The 21,790-nt window shown below is 38.8% G+C and overlaps 2 protein-coding genes across 3 annotated transcripts; both read left to right on the forward strand.

Moving 5' to 3' along the window:
• Window positions 1–337: 337 nt before the first annotated feature.
• On the forward strand, window positions 338–15,157 carry hfm1 (helicase for meiosis 1). Of its 2 annotated transcripts, none has more exons than XM_058631800.1 (40): window positions 338–663; window positions 1,495–1,607; window positions 1,696–1,811; window positions 2,135–2,441; window positions 3,028–3,368; window positions 3,728–3,769; window positions 3,889–3,959; window positions 4,103–4,235; window positions 4,589–4,740; window positions 4,871–4,948; window positions 5,265–5,420; window positions 5,529–5,729; window positions 6,493–6,581; window positions 6,707–6,750; window positions 6,926–7,027; window positions 7,428–7,573; window positions 8,072–8,166; window positions 8,275–8,408; window positions 8,519–8,566; window positions 8,694–8,774; window positions 8,948–9,039; window positions 9,197–9,303; window positions 9,397–9,444; window positions 9,548–9,645; window positions 9,730–9,864; window positions 10,089–10,174; window positions 10,277–10,360; window positions 10,500–10,657; window positions 10,774–10,877; window positions 11,130–11,315; window positions 11,435–11,500; window positions 11,593–11,717; window positions 12,079–12,161; window positions 12,274–12,389; window positions 12,475–12,558; window positions 12,988–13,296; window positions 13,452–13,533; window positions 13,661–13,724; window positions 14,133–14,275; window positions 14,405–15,157. In XM_058631800.1, exons 2-40 carry the CDS (start codon window positions 1,537–1,539, stop codon window positions 14,457–14,459), a joined length of 4,632 nt encoding a protein of 1,543 aa, XP_058487783.1. In that variant the 5' UTR covers window positions 338–663; window positions 1,495–1,536; the 3' UTR covers window positions 14,460–15,157. The 2 variants fall into 2 exon arrangements, with proteins under 2 accessions (XP_058487783.1, XP_058487792.1); XM_058631809.1 differs by having other exon boundaries at window positions 11,441–11,500.
• A 151-nt stretch (window positions 15,158–15,308) lies between these two features.
• On the forward strand, window positions 15,309–21,790 carry cdc7 (cell division cycle 7 homolog (S. cerevisiae)). Its single transcript, XM_058631846.1, has 12 exons — window positions 15,309–15,464; window positions 15,690–15,780; window positions 16,417–16,503; window positions 16,590–16,725; window positions 17,259–17,352; window positions 17,959–18,101; window positions 18,350–18,698; window positions 18,820–18,927; window positions 19,093–19,268; window positions 19,484–19,566; window positions 19,766–19,915; window positions 20,739–21,790. The coding sequence occupies exons 2-12, from the start codon at window positions 15,690–15,692 to the stop codon at window positions 21,194–21,196; spliced, it is 1,875 nt and encodes a 624-aa protein (XP_058487829.1). The 5' UTR covers window positions 15,309–15,464; the 3' UTR covers window positions 21,197–21,790.

Raw genomic sequence — 21,790 nt, forward strand, 5'->3', positions numbered from 1 at the left:
ATGTCCCCCCCCTCCAAAAGGATTGTAATGGTTGGTTCCAGATAGGAGGCATAAAAAATGAGTTAATGAGTGTTGCTTCTTTGGGGTTGTAGGTTTTTAAAGGCTTACACCAGTAAATCGCCACTTTATTTATAAAAAATAAACAAAACTTCAACTTATACTTGGTTTGTTCTTTATAAACAACATATTTGGTTTTGCCAATTAAACATGTCATTGACGCACAGCTAAGAATTGTCCGTCAGTACAGAGATTTTGCCAGTATAACCCCCCATGGTTGTCTTCTCTGTTCAGAGGTCTTTGTTGCTCTCGTAGCCGGTAGTTAGCCGGTTCACGGCAATTCAGTGTGAAGAAAGCATTCACAGTGTGTTTGAACACACAGTTCAGAAAACAAGAAATGTATGATACCATAGCCATCTGTTACAGGTTCCTATAAATAATAACATGTTAAAATTTAGCTGCTGCTTACATTTGTATTCATTTATTAAGTCCAAGTACAGTGCTGTCTGTCACTATGAAACATGCGCTAATGAATAAAGTTGTTAAGAATGACGCAGTCTGTGAAAACACGGTGAAGAGGCGCTGAAACTCCAGATCCTGAGGGTTCACGGGGTTCACTTGCATAAACCTGGTAATACCCGGGAAGTGACATTTTTCATTGTACAGGTAGGTAAAAGCGATTGACAATAAGAAATAACATTGAAAACGACATGTTTTGTTAGCATAAGCAGCTAATGCTAAGTGATAAGTGTTTTTTTTATTTAAAGAAGCTAGTTGTGTATGATTTATCCATACAGCGAATGCTAGCAAGTAATCTGAACCGTCTCAACCGCAAAACAACTTGTATTTATTGCTGTTCAGCAGGTGGATACCAGTATTCATTACTGCATTTTGTGAGTAGAACACCTAAGTCAAGTTAGCCGTGTAATTAGACCCAAATTAAACTCAATATTTAATTTTTTGTGTCCTAAACTGTCATTGAGAAATGGTTTGTCTTGAATCACTTAAATCCATACACTGCTTAATTAATGGTCCAGTCAGTGTGTGACATTTAGGAGGGTTTATCGGCAGGAATTGAACATATTATGCATATTAGTAAGTGCAAGATAAAAAAATAGATTTAAATTCTTTCTTTGTGGCATGTAAAGGCCATTGTAGTTCTCTGATGCACTTGGGAAAGGGAGGAAAAGGGATCAGAGAAGTTCTGCATTTTTTATTGTACAACGATTAAATGTCACTAATGTTTAAACACTGGACCTTTAATTAAGATGTAATTAGCTGAACTACTCGAGTTTTGTAGATATGTGATATTGAAGATATGTATATGAGTGTGAAAGAAGTATTAAGGGAGTTGTAAGGGAGGTACTTTGCAATGGACAAGCATTCTATATGGGGTAGTAGAAATGTCCACTACATGCTGCATTACTCTGAGATAAGCACTAATCGGGTTCTCCTTCATGGAATATATGACCTGGTTGCAACTATCTCTCATTTTAGCCTTGTTGCCACAGACCAAGGTGGGTCATAATCTGAATTGAGATGCTGGACTCCAGCGACAGCTCCTTGTCTCTGGACAATCTGTTTTTTGAGAAGCCCATTGTGCACAAAGTGTGAGTGAAAAAAACAGCACATCTTCCCTTTCACTTGCTCTTCTGGACAACTTACAAATGTTTTTCTTTTATGTGTTGTTTTTTATAGAAAGCCACTACACCAGGTGGCAAGTCCATGGCACTTGGAACTTCTGCCATCCCTTTCTCAGATTCCAGCCACTCAGTATATGCAGGAGGAGGCAGAATCACTCTATACCCTACCCAGTATGTTATGCCCTGGATTAAGATTAATTTAATTTGTGTAAATTTGAGTTAACTGCTCAGTTTTTGGGCTATTGAAACCCTGCTAGGTGACTTATTGACTCTATAGCTTGAAATCTTTTCCTGTTTTTTTGACTTGCCAAAACAAACCAATATCTGGGTCTTACAGTTTGATGTGTTCTCTAAATTAACTGGTATAGTATAGTAAATATCTGCTACAAATCATTTTCATTTTACCAAATCATTGTCAAATAATTTTTGAAAGAACTCCAGCTGCAGACAACTTGATTTAAGGAAACTCTATGCCTTTTCTGTATCGCTCACAGGTTTCTCACATAAACATGTTTCTGCTACACTGTCCCTGCCTCGCTTTAAAGTATCCGCTGGCCTCAAAGTCCCATCTAATTCTAACCATGACAAGAAAGAGATTGAAGAGACTCAGATTGCCAAGAGCAGGAGCAGCATCAGCACATGTGATGGCCTTTGGGGAGGTGAAGGGTTCAGGGATTACTCTGCGGGTGCCATTCAGAGTGGCAGAGGTGGAGATGAATCCCTGCAGGACTCTGGTCATGTGGGTATCAGAAGAAGGTGTTTGGCTCTGGAGAGCAGTAAAGACCCACCTTTACGGAAGAGGTAAGTGTCAAGACAATATTCACATCATTGTGAAGTAAAGAGTGTGTGTGCATTGTTATGTATTACAAGTCTCCTTGTAATACATATTTTAAAGATAAAAGATCTACATTTGTGGACAGAAACAGATTTCTAATTCAAATGTGTTTAACTTAAGTTTATGATTGACATGTAGCCTTGAATACATAATGGTTACGTTTAACAATCGGAACAGCAAGGATGTTATTCTGAGTAATGGATATGGAGCTTGATAAAAAAAAAAAAAAATCCAACCCCCATATCCAATCAAGCTCCAAAATTAGCAGGGTTTATATCATTACAACATCTTTATTCAACATCTTTTTCCAAAAATGTAATGTAATGCTGATTCACATTTGGATTCTTCTTTGAATATGTAATATGAAATGTATTATATGATTGGGAACTACTCTGAATCATAAGGAGGCTTAATTTTTCAATAAACGTGCGGCCCGTAATAAGAAAATGCCAAGTCATCCACTGTGTTTGCCTTAATGCCAGAGGACAGATGACAGTATGCCTGTTCCATCATGCCTCTGACTTCCACATCCTCCTTTTCTCCACACAACAGCCTGTTCAAGGTTCAGGGTCTGAACAGTGAAGGTGACTCGTCAAACAGAGACACCCTCAGTAGAAGCAGCGGTGGTGGCAGCAAGACAGCGTCCAGACCTCAAACTTTTCTCACTCAGGTTACCATGGTGACAGTGCCTCCTCCTCTTCAGCTGCCATGGACGACAGTTTGCCAGGCAGATCTTCCTCTCCCTCCAAAGCCCCCCTTTACACCCCCTCCTTTAGGCTCATTTGCAGCGAGTAGCCAACCCCCACAGCAGGCGACACACTCAGAGATGCCGGACAAGGGCACAAAGAGAGCCTTCGTCCCGCCTATGACTCCTCAGCCACTCTGCATACAAGGTGCTGCACTGGCACTGACACAATTTCAGACAGGCATGTGCTCCGAGTCTATGACTGGTGTACCAAATAACACTTATACACCTTATGTTAAGTCTTGCAGCTAATGATTGTACCTGAACCTAGCTGTGGCAGCTCCTGCCACATTGTGTTAGGGTGTGGTAAAATGAGTTGAGCTCTCCCCATTGGCCGTTCCAGTGTAATGAAACATGCTGGTCACCAGGTGGAGGATAGAAGCAATAGGCAGTTATAGTAACCTTGTAGTCTACAGTCATTTTTGAAACAAAAATAAAATTGCACATGAGGACTAATTTATACTTATATATGAAAAATTCATATAATTTGAATTGTGCACATTTTAGGTTCTTCTGGGTGTGAAGTTTTGCGACCTGTTTCTGAAATCCGTATCCTTTCTGTTGTTGTGTTAGTTCATACAATTTTAAAGTGTATAAAGCATTCATTTTGCTTTTAAGCTTGGAAGGTCATTTTACAACCAATGCTTCTCTTAACTATGCAACTACAGCATCTAAGTTCAGATCAGTCTTCAACGAGTTCCCATTTTTCAACTACGTTCAGTCCAAAGCGCTCGATGACGTGAGCATTATTTCAATCCCTTTATAAACAGTATGCTGCAGATTATGAATATTATGGTAGTTTTTATTGTTTTGTTCCAATCTGTGGCCATGTGGGAGTGGAAAAATCCCCTGGAGTGTATTTAAATTTGCTTTTTTTCACAGGTTCTTTACACAGATAAGAACTTTGTGGCATGTGCTCCTACTGGATCTGGTAAAACAGTGCTGTTTGAGTTGGCCATCATTCGCATGCTAATGGAGACAGCTGAGCCCTGGAGAGATGTCAAAGCTGTGTATAGTGAGCAAACAGTAATATCCTGTATAACTTCTTATAATACAACGACAGCAAAGGAACAAGGGAAACATGGTTTAAAATAATTATTTGTAGTCATTAAATATAAGGTATTGTATAGTTATATTTTTTAGTCCTAGCAGGTAGTAAATTGCCACCTCCATTGTAAATAAATTAAAATGTGATAGGCTTTATTGTTAATGCCCTTTGCCAGTGTAAACAAACCTTGTGCTGTTGTACTATGACGTGAATCCAAACCTATTGGAGCTTGTACAACAAACCTGAATTTCAGAAAATTATATTAAAAAGACCCCCAAACATTTGACTCCTTATGTGTATATTGGCTGTTGTTTTTCCAGTTGCACCTATCAAAGCTCTGTGCAGCCAGTGCTTTGAGAACTGGACAAAGAAATTTGGTCCTCTGGGGCTGACCTGTAAGGAGCTCACGGGAGACACAGAGATCGACAACTTCTTTGAGATTCAGGACTCGCACATCATCCTGACCACACCTGTGTGTGACACTACACTGCATTACACCTAAACCAGGAATGAAAATTGTGAAAAAAAGTATAATCTGAATGCAATGTGTGTGTGTGTGTGTGTGTGTGTGTGTGTGTGTGTGTGTGTGTGTGTTCTGTCAGGAAAAATGGGATAGCATGACCAGAAAGTGGAAAGACAACTGTCTGCTGCAGCTGGTCAGACTCTTCCTTATTGATGAGGTTTGTGTATTTGTCAGATATTTTCTTCATTCTTCTTTATCATCTCAAAGTTCGCTCACATTAGGGATGAGGATGTAGTTTTCACATTGTGTACCTTTGCACCACATTGCATGATGGCACACCAGCAGCCTCACTTTATTTCATTATGTTAGCAATTGAAATGTAAATCACTGCCACCATGTGATTAAAGTGCATACATCCTGTCTAATTCTTCAAGAGATACATACCCTTATGTTAATAATAGAATACAAGGAATTAATGTTCTCATTCATAGTCTCTGAATTAAACTGTGTGATGACGCTGTTCATTCTCCCAGGTGCATGTGGTGAAAGATGCAACTCGTGGTGCCACCTTGGAAGTTGTGGTCAGCAGAATGAAGGCAGTACACACTTACAGAACAATACAGAATCCAGACGCAGGCCTCTCTATGAGATTTGTGGCTGTATCAGCCACCGTACCCAACATCTCTGATGTAAGTGCCAGACAAAGAGAGTCAGCCACCACTTACTCTTGTATATGATTGCACTGAATCTCTAATATCAACCCGTGACAATTTATTGAACTGCCTCTCTGTCTTTAGATAGCAGACTGGCTTTCTAATGAGAGCGGTCCAGCCACATATCTGGAAATGGATGAGAGCCATCGCCCAGTGAAGCTGAGAAAGGTGGTGCTGGGATTCCCCTGCAACCCAAACCAAACTGAGTTCAAGTTTGATCTGTCACTCAACTACAAGATGGCCAACATCATACAGACTTACTCTGACCAGAAGCCAGCTTTAGTGGTAGGTTTGTTTATGCATTTGTTTTTTTATGCTTTTTAATTCTTTTTTTGGGGGGGGGGGGGTTCTTTTATTCTGAACATTTTTTATGTTATTAAATCAGTTAACAAAATAAACAGCAAACAAAATCACAAAACGGGCATAAGAATTGAAATATAATACATAGCACATGCCATTATCATGGAAGAATTATATTATGATCCTCTACCAGTTCCCCCTGGATGTGTATAGAATCGGTCATTTGCTTTCTTAACTGTAGATAATCAGTTTCAAAATGTCAACAAAGATGTTAGAAGTGGGACAGGTTTTCTGCAGCTGGTGTTTGGTTATGTGTTTTTGTTTGCAGAATCTTTAGAATAAAGATTGATTCATTTCTTGATAGTCATTTAATGATATGTTAAAATTAAAGGGATGGGAAGTTATTATATTATGTATATTATATATATGTTATATTAAAAGTTTTTGTTAGCAGACAAATACAAAACATCATCAATAAGGAAGAGTCTGACCAGCTGCAGCAGACTGTTGTCTTTCTACTTTCTGGTCATGCTATCCCATTTTTCCTGACAGAACACACACACACACACACAATGCATTCAGATTATACTTTTTTATTAAAAATTCTTTCATAAAATTGTAGCTACAGTACATCCATCCGAAACAGTTGAATTGATGGGCAAGAAAGCACATTCCCTCAAACAGCATAATAGAATCACATGCTTTTAATATTGATTTGTTTATCGTCCAATCATTAGTTTCTCTGTAGTTTTGTTCTACCAGGAAAGGAGTCCAGCAGTCAGCTGCAGTTCTGGCCAAGGATGCACGTTTCATCATGAACATTGAACACAAGCAAAGGTATGCTTATTGTGTTCATGCATATATAACTGTTAATCAAAATGTTTTTTTATTGTTCATTTTAGATCAATTCACTGGCAACTCAATCTTCCTTACTTTTTTTGTTAATATGCAATTCTGTTTAGGTTATTAAAATATGCAAACTCTACTCTGGATTCCAAACTTAGAGGTGAGTCTTATGAGCAGCACCCAAACTCCATTTGAAATATAAATGATGATGATGATTCATCCCATCAGCTACAGACTTTGAAACCAGTTTCAGTCCAGAAAGTACATTTGATGTACTTTCTGTAACTCTTGCTACAAACTGTATAACATAACCTTGTGTTGTGTTTGTACTGTAGATCTGGTGATGTTAGGCGTTGGTTACCACCATGCAGGAGTTGCTTTGTCCGATAGGAAGCTGATAGAAGAGGCTTTCACTCTGGGAGACCTTCCTGTTCTCTGTGAGACTTGGTCACTGACACACATATGAGACGACACCAAGTATGCCACATGATCAAGTGTTCATATTAACGTTATAACACATTAGACATAAACATGTATTAGGGGATTATTTGAGTCGTACAGTCATAAATTGCCACCAGTCATATTGTGCTGTACTACTGTGAGGTGTCTGTCCAAGCTTTGTGTTTATGTGTAGAAATGATTGTGAATGTTGAATGGTAATGAATGGAATGAACTAAATTGAAGTTATCACAATATGCAGTATTGTTTAAGTATAAAACAATCAAATGGTAATGATAACTAGTATGATTTAAAATGATATAATACTTATAATACTAGGTTTTATTATATTAATGTGGCTCAGAATTTGCATTTGTGGTCTAACTCGTTGAATCCTAGTTACCACCAGGACTCTGGCCATGGGGGTGAACCTTCCAGCTCATCTGGTGGTGATCAAGTCCACGATGCAGTATGTTGCAGGCTCCTGTGAGGAGTACAGTGACGCGGATTTGCTGCAGATGATAGGCCGAGCTGGAAGACCACAGGTAACAGGAGAACGACATATTTTTTTTAATTGTTATATTGGTCAGTGGTTCTCAAACGATTTATACCAAGTACCACCTGAGAAAACATTGATCTCTGCAAGTAACACCATTATCACCAACGTTGAAATCCAGTGTAAATAGGCCGAGCAAAATCAGCTATAGACTTTTCACAGGAGGCAGATTTATTATCAAAAAGATAATTCACTCTCCCATCATCCTCTACCTCACACATGCTTCAGAGCCAAATTAGATCAAGATGGAGTGAGCGATAAGGGGATTCTAACTATTATTTGTTTGATTTTCTATGCACTACGGTTAAAATTCCTCAGCTTCACTCCGATCACATACCCTGGTACATAACGATGAATGGTATTTCAATGGTATGGTACATGTACTGCAGTTTGAGCCATAGATTTAGACTCAAATTTGGGCTTTAAAACATACAAATTATGTTTATTATTAAGTCACAACATTTGATTATTTTATTTCTTCCTCTAGTTTGACACATCAGCAACTGCAGTGATCATGACCAAAGTTCAAACCAGAGACAAGTATATGAAACTTATGAATGGAATGGAAATCATTGAGAGCAGGTATTGTTAATAGTAGCTCTGTTCTTACTCCTCTAAGTCATAAATACATAGACGAAAGCTATTGTATGGTAGAAGTGACAGAAGTAACAGTATGCTTCAATCCCTCAGTCTACATGGTCACCTGGTGGAGCACCTTAATGCCGAGATTGTTCTCCAAACCATCAGTGATGTCAACATGGCTCTTGACTGGATTCGCTCCACCTTCTTGTACATCAGAGCCCTCAAGAACCCTGCACATTATGGTGAGAGCTCAAACTATGTTTAGGTATAAGATATCTGGATAATTCTCCACATTTATTGTCATTAATGTGTGTGTATCAGTCAGTGCAGCATGTTTCACCTCCCATTTCAGGGTTCTCTGCCAACTCAGACAGACATGGAATTGAAGCAAAATTACAAGGTGTGTCACAACTCTGAAGATAAATAAAGAAGCACATTAGGAGGAGAACATTCTTTAGATTGATTAGATTAATTAATTAATTAATTAATCATGTGAATTTTACTACATTTTCTCATCTTCACTTTAGATCTGTGTCTAAGGAACCTCAACTCTCTGTCGTCCATTGGTCTGATCAACATGGATGAAGATATTAACATCAAACCAACAGGTAGTGGAGACTGTGTCTGAATAGTAAAAATGTCTAATTAATTTATGTTTATTGATTTCCTTTTAAATAACTTGTTAATGATGTGGATGAGTTACATTTAACCATGCTCTTCTATTACAACTAAACATCATATTGTGGATTAAATATTATTAAGTCATTTTTGCTCTCAACAGAGGCCGGGAGGTTGATGGCTAGGTACTGTGTTGCCTTTGACACTATGAAACAGTTCTGCAATGTAGCTGGCTCTGAGAACCTGTCTGACTTGGTAGGTTTCTTGATGAACTCGACTGATATGTTTGATTGAACTGAAACCACAATTGTTGTGTGGTATATACTGGTTTCCTGCTAAATAAATCAGTGTAAGTTAATGCAACACATTGCATTGTATAACATAGTATTCAGTTTAGTGCTTGTACATATAGATTGAGCTGGTGTCCAAGAGCAGAGAGTTCAGTGACATCCAGTTGAGAGTGACTGAGAAAAAGCCCTTGAATACTTTGAACAGGGACAAGAACAGGACCACCATCAGGTCAGTGTCATAATCTGTGTTTAACTTTCGGGTGGGAATAACATAGTGATGGAGGTAGGCAATGCCCATAATAAATGAGATGTATGTGACTAGGTTTCCCATTGAAGGAAAGATCAAAACCAGTGAGATGAAAGTGAACTGGTAGGTTCATTCTTTCTGTGATTTCCCTATTGAAAAATAATTTCAAATATAAATGCAATTCTGTTTCCATGTTCAAATAATATTGTCATTGCTTTGTCTTTAGCTTGATTCAGGCTCAGCTGGGTTCCATCTCTATTCAAGAGTTTGGACTTACACAGGACGCAGCAAAGATCTTCAGGAATGGTTTGCGCATCAGCAAATGTATGTTGCATATAAAAAAAAAATAAAGCATTCTACACATATTCTATAGTTTTATAAACTTTGATTGTTTTTAATCTGCATAAGGTCTGTCAGAGTTTCTGAGTAAGAAATCCAACACAGGTTTCTCTGCTCTGCTCAACTCCCTGATCCTGGCTAAGAGCTTTAGAGCAAAGTTGTGGGAAAACTCACCATACGTTTCCAAACAGCTGGAAAAGATAGGTGGGTACTAGCACAGAACTTTTTTACAGGAATTAAGTATATTTTCAGTGGTTCTTAATCCAAATAAAAATACATGTCCTGGACACCATTGCCAGCTGAATAAACTGGTGATATTATTTTAAATGTTGCCATTTGATTTGATTTCTATCTGTTTGATATTCCGGTAAATGTTCATGTTGATGTACATTTCTGCAGATGTGATCACAACATACTGTGTGTTTCAGGCCAGACTCTGTCAACAGCCATGGTAAATGCTGGACTCACAACTTTCAGCAAAATAGAGCAAACAAATGCCAGGGATCTGGAGCTGGTCAGTCTGTGTAATATTTACACTTTCTGATCATCCTCAATATTTGAGGATATTAAACACTTATAACGTGGAAAATATTTGGATGTTCTTTCTCTGATTCAGATTGTCAACAGACATCCACCCTTTGGCAACCAAATAAAAGAATCTGTCATTCATCTCCCAAAGTATGAAGTTACATTGGAGCAGGTAAACCATTTCAAAAGGTTATTATAAGAGTTTAAAGTACATTTTATTATGTTATTCAACAGAACATTTTTCTTTTTGGTGGTCACTGGATAGTGGTTTTCTTCACTGTTTTTCCTTAAACTGTTGCTGTATTTTGCAGCTTCCAAGGTACAGTTGTGCTACAGCAGAGATTGTGGTGAAGGTGAACCTCAAAAACCAAGCACAGCTGCTCTCCAGAAGAACAGCTCCAGACCACCACTACGTCTCACTGATCATTGGAGACTCTGACAACAATTTGGTCTTCCTACAGAAACTCACGTGAGAAAAAACCCCAAACATATTTGTGTCCCAGGCTAACATTGCCACTTCACCATCATGTAAAAAAACAGTTTACAGTTCATTTTCAGGAGGCCTCCTCCGTTTTTGTTTTTCAGGGACTTGGTGCTGATGAAGTGTGGCACATGGTCAAAGAAAATTGAAGTGGCAAAGGCCCCAAAAGGAGAGGAAATCAGTGTCAATCTCATCAGTTCAGAATATGGTATAATGGAAAATTCTTCACAGATGATTCACAGAACTTCTGTTGTCAAGCCCTTTTTTATGCAGGGCAATAATTGTTTAGTCTCATAATACATTCAAATTCTTAAAACCAAACAATATATTATTTACTGTTACATGTTTGTAATATCGAGTATATCTTGTTTTTGCACATCCTGTGTTGAACTGACTATCACTGTTTCTCTAGGCAGTTTAGACACATTTACAGTACTTACTGCCTCTTCCTCTCTTCAAGTGGGCTTGGACATCCAGCAAAAGTTCAATGTATACTACTCTGGAGCCAGGAGGTTTGGTGCTGATAATCCCTACAATGTACCACATGATCGCGCTGGACAGAGTCGGCAGCAGTCTGTACTGAATCCACCGTCCACAGAACAGGCAACACCTCAGTGGGAAAATGCCACTTCTGTGACAGACCAAGGCATGAGCGTTGTAGCTTTGTTACAGAGGATTTTATTCATACTGAAATTCTATATGTACAGCAGATATAGTACTACCTACTTTGAAAGGAAGATTGATATCAAACATATTTTTTTGCAGATTCAGACAACAAAAGACAATGCAACCACTTCTGCAAGAATAAGGATCTCTGTGGCCACGACTGCTGTGAGAAAAGTCTTACTTTCTTACTTTGTGTTTGTCTGTCACGATCCTCCAGTCTGTCAATCAGAATGCACCTGTGTCGTCTCTCCCTCAAGGTAAAGTCGGAGTAACCGTGACAAAGAAGAGGTCAGCAAATCAAGAGTCTAGTTTCTCTTCCTATTTAAGAGATCTTAGGAGCAGATGTGACACACTGGCACAGACTCCTGTCAAAAGACTCAAGGTGACGATGTTGAATTACTGCAAAAAGATAAGATGTGTAAAATACAGAAATAAAGAAATAGTTGCAAAACAAAAACATACTATCCACAAATAATACATGTAACATGTGGCATAATTATATGTCAACATGAACTTACTCTTTTAATGTTTGTGTTATTTTATAAATATATGCAGATTAGATACATTATGTGCATTTTACATTCTTTGCACAACCCCAGATGCAGTTGTCACAGAATATATTTGGACGATCAAGTCATGTGTGCATTATGTTTTCATCTTACTGTTACAAATGAAAACATTTCATTTCAGTTTTTGTGACTCAAAAAGAAATTTGTTTTTGATGTTCTGTTTTATTTCCTCAGATGAAAATGAATGAGGAGTCTTTGTCTGCCAACATGCATGGGTTTGCATACAAACCCAAAGACAGGCTTACTACTGTTTCCAGGTATTCACAGGACTACACTGACATTTTACACATTGAATCGGCCCTGATGCAAGTGCTGCAATTTGATTCCTGAAAACTGTTATTAATTATATGAATTTTCTGTGATCTGAAGGTTTGGGACCAATCACTATGGGGCTTCAGTGAGACTGCACTCGGACACTGTGGCTCTAACAGGACAAGACTGCAACCAACCAGCAGACGATGTTCATCTGGACAATTCTGTCAGTGGTGAGTAGCGTAGAGAAAATTACTTCAATTTAATGATCACATGTTCAGTAATTCCTGCCTCTTTCTCCCTCTCTCACCTTATCAGATTATAACAACTATTCTGGGGACATGTACGATGCAATGGAAAAAGTGACCCCAACTCCTGCTGCATCTCGTGCTCACCATCAAAGTATTGTCAAACAAATTAACTCCAACTTAATAGTGTTTTGCAGGTTGTGTTTTATGGACAGCAGATCTCATATACTTTGCACATTGATGTTAGCTTTCAGTGCATACTATTACTATATAGGTTGAGGTTTCCTAGCTGTTGTTATCAGTCAATTTCAGTATCAGTAATTCATGAAATTGCATTTGTAGCACAGAGCAGTGCATTCATGAGTTTGTGCATTTGTAATTATTGACTAGGATTGTTCTTTGGTCACAAGCTTTTGATTTTGGAGTATCAGAACCTCCAACAAAATATCAACAAAGAAAATTATTTGCTGGTCGTCAAACAGTCTTTGGTTTTATTTAATGATTGCAGTATCCACATACAGTCCAGCTTACACACAGACACTCACAGTTGACTGAATCCTTTGATGAATATGTCTGTATTCAGGTTCCTTTGTCTGGAAGAAGCCTGGAATGAGTGGTTGGAGTCAGAATCCTGAACAGCATCGAAGCCAGATCAATACAAGCAGCTCCAGTTACTCTAAGTGGTCCTCTGCAGTAACAAACCAGATCAATCACCTTGACACTGATTCATTCTCACAACTACCGACAGTCAGCTTTGACCTGGGTAATGACTGGGATGACTGGGGCGACTTTGATGATGAGAACTTGGTCAATGCTAGCAAGACATCGTTTGACACATGCCTGAAAAATCCTGAACCTCCAATCCAGAAGTCTGTTGAGAACAACATTCAAGGTAAAGTGGGAGAGGTTTTTATTTTTGTTTGTCCGATTTTCAGATGTTGATGTAACATACACACATTCATATTATAATCACATTTGCATATATGAACACACTCAACCACTTTTATTAATTTTGATAATGATACTGTATGTATATTTTATGTGTAGGCTTTGCCGCTGCAGCAACACCACATTTCCTCACCTCCTCACAAGTCAAACCCTCTATAACCTCTGCCAGGACACCACTGAAGTAGGGCCAGTAAATGATGCTCAGCTTACCTTTGATTATGGTTTTCTTTTTCAAACACAGACAGAATATTTATTTTATGTTTTCATATAAATGTTGCCAAAACCAAATCCTTTTTTTCTCTGTTTAGGGGGATTTCCTCCTTGGTCACAGTCGGACCACAGGATAAAGTCACACCTGACTGTAATAAAAAGGTGAGTTTGTGCATTCACAGATACACTTTATGGACAAGTATTTGGCCACACCTGTTAAGTATTGAGGGCCACACAGTTGGTGTAGTGGTTAGCACTCTTGAACTGGGACAGAGATTGCAAGCCAGGCCTTCTCATCTAACATCAGTGCCTGGCTTCAGAATAATTGGGCACACATTTACACACTTGAGGAAAGTCTTCCAAGAAGTGTGGAAGCTGTTAAAGCTGCAAAAGTTGGGACCAGCTCCATATTAAAGTCCTGTATATGTATTTGAATATGTCATTACAGTCCCTGTTGGTGTAATGGTGAGGCGTACAAATCCTTTTGTCCATATAGTGTATCTGCCTGTGCCACTAATTTCAACTAGAATTTGGTCAATGACCAAGGGACTCACCTCTCCTCTTGTGCAGAGACCTAGCATCTTCAGTGAAGAGCTCACATTAAAAACACCAGAAACTTCCCCACCGAAGTGCACGGCCCCAGCAATCAGAGGGTTTGATTTCTTCTCAACAATGAGAGTCTCAGCCAATACCAGCTCACATGTCAGCAGAAGGTAGCGAAAAAATACTGTATAATACAGAGAAATGTTTGTTTTTAATAATTATTCAAATGAATGGATACACTTTTGTGAAATTAAACCTAACCTAATTTAATTTCCCTCTTTTTATAACTGCTTCTTCAGCATCAATGGCAAAGAGGAGGAGGCGTTCCTGGGGATATTTGATGGGTTACTTTAGAAGATGTGCCCATCTTACACTGATATGAATTCATTGTTTTCTCTGTTTGTGCTTATAGTTCTATAAACTGTGAGCTTTACGCCAACAGTCATAGGAGCTGTTTTAAAGCTGTGTTGCTATAAATTAACACTATAAACAAAACAAGTTGGTTCTTGGTTGTACTTGTTCTTAATGTAACTGATTTATTTAAGTACTTGTTTAATAAAATATATTCATTGGGAGTTACAGTGCTGTCAAAGCTAAATTTATTGTCAGTGTATTCTAAAGAAAGGAACTTTAATCACTAAAGGATTATTTTATGAGTCATATTCTTTTTGTGCTGTAAATTCATGAGTTGATTGATGTCAAAGAACAAATTTAATTCACTGTGGAATCTAGGTTTGCTTTTAAAATAGGATGAGGAAAGGAGACTCAGCAAGGTAAAAATCAAAGACACCAACTGCTGTTTAACATAAACAACAACTTAGATTTTTGGATATAAAAATTTAAGTTATTAAAATTATAGAAATAGCAAAGGCTATGCACAGAAACACAGCAGTGCTATTACCTTACACAGTCCAAATGTTCCCTTAGTGACAACTGACCGGAAGTTCAGGTGATGGCTTATATTTTGTCAGATGTTGTGCATTAACTTTTCAGATTGTAATAATTTTATGTTTGTATTATTGAATCTTACTTTAGTTCCTCGTGGTCTGCTTTTGTATGGAATATGTTTTGATGAAAACTCCTAATGCGCCGTTCATTCTGGATTTCAATATAAAACTACTTCCGGAGTGTGTCTCGCTTCACACTGCGTGATCTTTGTGAATGTAACGCGAGAATATGACGTCACTTTTAGCGGGCAGATTGTTGTTGGCGGAAAGCTTCAGTCTTCTGGATTCAGTTGTAGACGGAGTTAGTATTACGTGCTTATTGTTTCACTAATTGAGCTGTATCGTGTGACTGCACTGTGTTTTTACGACACGGTGTTCTGACCAACTATTTACCTCACGGGCAACGACAGTGGTGAGTCTAAAGCCTTGTTAACTACTTCAAAAAAGTAGCTGTAGCATGCTAAATAAGTTGTAACGACATCATAGACAGGATCCAGCTACTTAGTTTTTACTGTTCTGACTCATTGTACGTCTGGATGTATAATCTGTGTGAGAGAAAACATCGACTTCATATGAATTGTATGTCAATTATCTTAAAAATCGTTTATAAAGTTTAGGGACTATTGCTTTTTTCCAGATGGAGTTGTCTCCTGTGTGTACTGAAAGCATCAGCACAGATGGCTGCAATTTCAAACATGAACGAGGTTACAGGAAGAGAAATGTTACAAGTGAGTTTGTGACGCTGACATTTTATGATTAATCTGTGATATGCTACAAATGGTAAATGGTTGTTATTCACACAGTAGGAAATAAAACAAGAGTAAGCACTCCTCCAAACCTCTACGAAAGCCACTCAGTTTCCCACAATATTTTCCACACCTTTGTTTACAACTAAGAATCTTGTTTCTGCTTCAGATCTGGATCTTGATCCAGATTTTCACCAAACTGCACAGTACAATGAGGCACTATTTCACTGTGTTTTTCAAATTAATACTGACAATTTCAGCAGAGTTAACAAAATTGTCTACATCCCCTATCTAAAAAATGTTAAGTTCTTTAAGAATATTAAGAATACCAGCAAATCTCAATCGTCTCTTGGGCCATAACCTGTATGCCCAGAAAACGTAAATAATCTGTGAACTATTTGAGTTATTCTGCTCACAGTCAGACAGACAAATAGATAAACAGCCAAAAATATAACCACCCTAGTGAAGGAAGGCAGGCTGTTGCCCTGTAAACCTGCACTTGTAAACCAGTGCATACTTTACTGGACCAGTCATAGAGAAACATTAAGTACTGGGGTACACAAACAAAAATACTTGTAAAGTACATGTATAAGAATTATGTTTTGTATTTTCTTCCAGGAGATGTGGAGATGGACATTGAGTTCCTCTACAAAGCCGTTCCTCAGTTGGCCAAGGTTTTCCGCATCATAGACAAAATTGGAGAAGGTATGTGCCGAGTTCAAATACTGTCTGCTGGAGACTTTCACACTGAATTTATGGTGGCAGAATAAATGATGTGGATCTGTACACAGGTACATTCAGCTCGGTGTACCTGGGTGAGGCTCAGGTGCGAGATGGAAGGAAAGAAATGTTTGCTTTAAAGCATCTCATCCCGACCAGCCATCCTACACGCATTGCTGCTGAGCTTCAGTGTCTCAATGTTGCTGGGTGAGTCTATCTACAACTGTGCTTTTATATCTATAAGTTAATACTCTGCCCCAACTGTCATACAAACTTTGAACAGAGGAAATGTAGCGACTGAACAAATTAAGATTGTTTTAAGTTGCATCATCCATGGCATTACAGACTTTTATGCAGAAAATGGGTGCTTGCGGTAATTTAGAAATGGTGAACATGGCATTAACTGACATAAACTATATTCTACTACTTTAATTCTATATTTTACTATTAAAAATAAGCATTAGGCAGTTATACAAATGATATTTTTTACTGTTGGTTCCTGGTTCAGAAGAAGCTTAATGTTCAGTGTTTATTTTAAAAGCCACAGCTAATCCGTGTGTGCTCTACTCAATTATTGCTGGTTTGGTGGGATGCAGCACAAAGCACACCATTAAAAATATGCATATTTGCCCTTATTTGAATCAGTTTTTTTGTTTGTTTAGCTTTAGAAGAGACTGGCCACAATGGTCTCCATCACTTGGAGATGCATTGAAATTGGTTATTTTGTCTCTTTTGTATAGAGGCAGAGAAAATGTGATGGGGGTGACATACTGCTTCAGGAAGGAGGATCATGTGGTGATTGTCATGCCCTATATGGAGCATCAAGCTATTGTGGTATGTACACTGTTGCAAGTTATATGGTATATGTTGCGCAAATGGCTGTGACTTTTTTTTAATGATGCTCTGACTCTTGAGTCAGTCTGTCTTTCCAAATGTCACTCATATAGTAGTTGTTATTAGGGGTGGGTGATATCGGAAATAAATATATCTTGATATTAAACAACTCTTATTTTCTTAACACTTTAGCATTCAATTAAAAATGTGTAGACTTCTAACTGAACTACAGTGTAGAAACATTGAACTCTGGGAAAACATTCAGATGATCTGCTGTAAGGTAAATTGTGCATCAAGCAAGCAAGAGCAAATAATAAAAGTATTTCAAAGACTTAGTTGCGGGGGCTGGTGTCTCCTTGTTTTCTCCCTATTAGCATAACCACATGCGGTAACCTGTGTGGAAGGGAGGATGCTAGCGAGAGGTCATGTGATTATTTTGACCCACTAGTGGTCATGTGGCACTGAATCATGCTCACTGGGAGGGCTTCTGCTGCATGTATTCAGGGAATGTGTGGAGTGTCATTGTGTGTTTTGTCTGGTTTTTTTTTTTGTCCTTTTAAATACTGAATAATGTCAATTAACTTCTGATCACCATGCTCTTATCAGGACATCATTGGCTCACTAAGCTTTGATGAGGTCCGTCTGTACATCTATCACCTGTTGAAAGCCTTGAAGCACATCCACCAGTTTGGCATCATTCACCGTGACATCAAACCAAACAATTTCCTCTTCAACAGGGGCAGCAGAACGTGAGTAGTTCTCCTCTCAGTGGTAATTTTATTTTGACAAGAGAAAAGTTTTAGACAACAACTGGGGGGTTTGTTTGATAAAGTGACTGTTTTAGCAGCATTCTTTGTTTAATCTGTTAGTGAGGACATTTCTGTGAGTAGTTGGGTCATGAGATAGTTTCCAGTGCGTTGTTTTACTTTGAAGAATGGACAGTATGCACATGAAGCATTTATTAATTTCCTTGTTTAAATTATGCATTTGTGTGTAGGTATGCCCTGGTGGACTTTGGCCTGGCTCAGGGAACAGCAGACACCCAGATTGAACTGCTGAAGGTGGTGAGGCAGAGGCCAACACATAAAGGTGGAGGGTCCACAGTGAAGCAAGATGCCACACAGCGGAGCAAAGCACTACCCAGACCACACCCTAAAACCACAAGCATTACCACAGCCTCAACCTCACTACCTCTGCCTCCCAAACAATCCACGGCCCTGCCATCTTGCTCCTCTTCTTCCACTACCACCATCACGACCACATCTTCTTCAGCTTCTAGGAAAATACTAGTTAAAAAAGCACGTTCTGTCACCACCACCTCCACACCTCGCACAAAGCACATAAAGGTGCACATGTTCTGGTCTTTCTCAGTCTGTTAAAGTTAACTGGTTATTGGGATATGCTAGTGGTCATTGTCTGTAGTAATATGTTTGTTTTTGCTAAACTCTTCCATTCCTTTTCCCCTAGGATTTGGCAGAACTGCGAAAAGAGCCGAGGCCTGTTTTTGGAGAGAAGAACATGAACAGCTGCCCTCCAGCTGCCTCTACCACCAAACAATCTGTTGTCAAGACAGAAGTAAGTTAAGTGGTAGGGATGCCCACTCATTGTTAAGAGGCTGTTTTTTTGCTTAAAAAAAACCCCCACTGTAATAGTTACTGTTGCTTTTGCCATTGTAGTCTTTAATTTACCTTCTGAAATGTATCCCATTAAAAATACCATCCACACCTTGTTTTTGTAAAGCTGTTAAAGCCTGTCAAAACGGAGGACTCAGCCAGCAGAAGGTTCTCGCCACCCAATCGGGTTTCTCCATCTGTCAGGACCCAGAGCAGCGGTCAGAAGCCACAGAGGTCTGTACAGCCAGGCCTCACCTGTAACTGCTACATGACTGACCGCGTCTGCAATGTCTGCATGTCCAGGTAACAAATAACTACAGCACTCTTTACTTTATACATTACATACAGTAGGTGTAATGTTATGTTCTCATCAGAAATAACTTTAAAATGTTATTGTCAACTCTATAGAAACAGCATCACTTTCTTTTCTCTGAAAAACCATAGAACATGTGTTGTTTTTACGTTATTCTAATCTGGACATTAAGATGGCAATTTAATGTTTCTGTTTTTGAATTAAGGAAGCAGCAGGTGGCACCCAGAGCTGGAACTCCAGGCTTCAGAGCCCCAGAAGTTCTTACAAAGTGTCCCAACCAAGGGACAGGTAAGTATCTCACACCACAGATGATGTACTTGTTAACAACACAATTTTTTCTCAGCACAGCACATAGTTTTCATTCCTCTCTCATGCCTCATGAATACCCTGAAGAGACTGAGGTTTTTATTTGTGGCCAACTGTTATTTTGTACTGTCATTAATATTTACTGTTGTACCCTCCTCTGTCCTTTTATCCTGCATTGTAGCCATAGATGTGTGGTCAGCCGGTGTAATTCTGCTCTCACTGCTCAGTGGTCGTTACCCATTCTTCAAAGCCAGCGACGACCTGATTGCTCTCACACAGATTATGACCATACGAGGCTCCAAAGAGACCATACAGGCTGCCAAGTCATTTGGTTCGTATTCATATTTTTATTTCAGAACCAATCTTCAGCATGTGGAAGAAGCCAGGGGTGTATTTCGCTTACGTGTTGCACTTGTGTCTCATCTGTTGTTACTTGTATGCATAGATTGTCATTCATCCAGGTCTTAGTTATCCAAAAGTCATTGTATCAGGAGCAACCATACGACCATTTGACAATGGTCTTAATCCTGAGTGTAGTCTCTCATGACTCAGTGAACAAAACCTGGGAGCTGGTGGGATAACTGAAGTTGCTGCAGACTCTGTAAAATAAATGATAGCACATTACTAAGAAAAAGACAATGGACAACATCAGCACTACATTTCCCTCACTTTGCTGCTTAATACGAGCGTGAGGAAAAAATAAGCTTGTTTCAAGATTAACTGATGCCTTTCAGGTCAAGGGACATTGTATGAATACAAGTCATCAGATTTGATCCAGAGGAACAGTTAACAATATTGTCATATTTTCAGCCTGCAGTGTCCAGTGTGTAAACTATTAACCCTTGAACAGACGAGAACTGTTTTATCATGGTTTTAGTTTTTGAGAGAAAAACAATTACATTGCAAGGGATGCATGTCACTGTGCGTGCATCTGTTGTGTGTCTCCATTTGAAATAATTAGTTTGTGTGTGCAAAAGATGCTGCATGTGAACACCTCTTTTTATTGTTGATAACCATGTCACCATATTGAAGTTACTGCTGCATATTTAAAGAACTCATTATTGATATGCATTATGCATTTTAAATATACAAATACACAAGTCTGTTGTATGAAAGGATGTGTTCTTATTGTCAATTTATTTTGTTTTATTCAGGGAAGGCAGTGGTTTGCAGTCAGGTATTTCCTCAGCAGGATCTCAGAACACTGTGTGAGATGCTCAGAGGACGAAGACCATCGCCAGATGATGTCACACCACTTCACGGAGCCACCAAAGACTCCACTCACCATCAGAAGATCCAAGATGATACTCCTACACATCGTCCCACTGAAGGAACATTAAAGCAACATCAGGATGAAGAGGCTGAATCTCATTTGCCGGTCTCTTCTAGTCTCCCAAAACACCAGGAGGCCTCAAGCAGCAGCAAAAAAAACTCCAGTCACTTCACTAAACAGAGCTCAGAGGCAGACGACTCTGACAGGGGCTGGGACAGAGTCCCCGATGAGGCCTACAACTTGCTGGACCGACTGCTGGACCTGAACCCTGCCACCAGAATCACAGCTGCTCAGGCTCTTCAGTACCCAATATTCAAAGACCTGCCAGAATCTAATTAAATCTTTTCCCTCCCAGTAAGACATTTTAAATTCTACAGACTAAATATTAATTTAAAGGTCCAGTGTGCAGATTGTAATAAAGGCAGGGCTCCTCTGCTCCCTCCTACAGAACTGCAATAGTTTTCCCATCCAAGACAGGATGTCACTCTTTGTTTTTGCAGTAAGCTTTCAAAACACACCCTCTGGCTGGTTTGTCTGTTTAAGCTAAAATACATATATACGTGGTTTATTTTGAGGCTATTAAAACCAAACCTAATACTTTGAAACATTTTATTTTAAACCATTTACACTCATGCTCACTCACACTTTACACACTGGATTTCTTATGGCAGCTATGTAACTAGACCAGAGAACTGGGGTTTTGCAATTTGAAGGGCTCCAGTGACAAAGCATTACATCAGCTGCAAATCAGTTTTAAGATGAAAGAACAAATGTTAAATGTTCTTTTTTTTAGGCTCAGTCTTGTCAAAGCTGTATGAACTGACTTATGAATGTGAGTGTCTATTTCAGCTGTTCACTTAAACCACTGAAGTGAACACTGATATTGTCCTCATTGCACTGGTATAATAAAGACAAAAGCAAGTGACAAACTCC

The sequence above is a fragment of the Solea solea genome, chromosome 1 (assembly GCF_958295425.1).
Source record: "Solea solea chromosome 1, fSolSol10.1, whole genome shotgun sequence".
NCBI classification, from domain to species: domain Eukaryota; kingdom Metazoa; phylum Chordata; class Actinopteri; order Pleuronectiformes; family Soleidae; genus Solea; species Solea solea.

Coding starts and splice junctions, on each gene's coding strand:
- cdc7 (XM_058631846.1), top strand. CDS start 15,690: ATGGAGTTGTCTCCTGTGTGTACTGAAAGCATCAGCACAGATGGCTGC. Junction 17,353..17,958: donor TGGAGCATCAAGCTATTGTG/GTATGTACACTG, acceptor TGCTCTTATCAG/GACATCATTGGCTCACTAAG. Junction 18,928..19,092: donor AATCTGTTGTCAAGACAGAA/GTAAGTTAAGTG, acceptor GTTTTTGTAAAG/CTGTTAAAGCCTGTCAAAAC.
- hfm1 (XM_058631800.1), top strand. CDS start 1,537: ATGCTGGACTCCAGCGACAGCTCCTTGTCTCTGGACAATCTGTTTTTT. Junction 8,775..8,947: donor TATTAACATCAAACCAACAG/GTAGTGGAGACT, acceptor TGCTCTCAACAG/AGGCCGGGAGGTTGATGGCT. Junction 12,162..12,273: donor AGGCTTACTACTGTTTCCAG/GTATTCACAGGA, acceptor TGTGATCTGAAG/GTTTGGGACCAATCACTATG.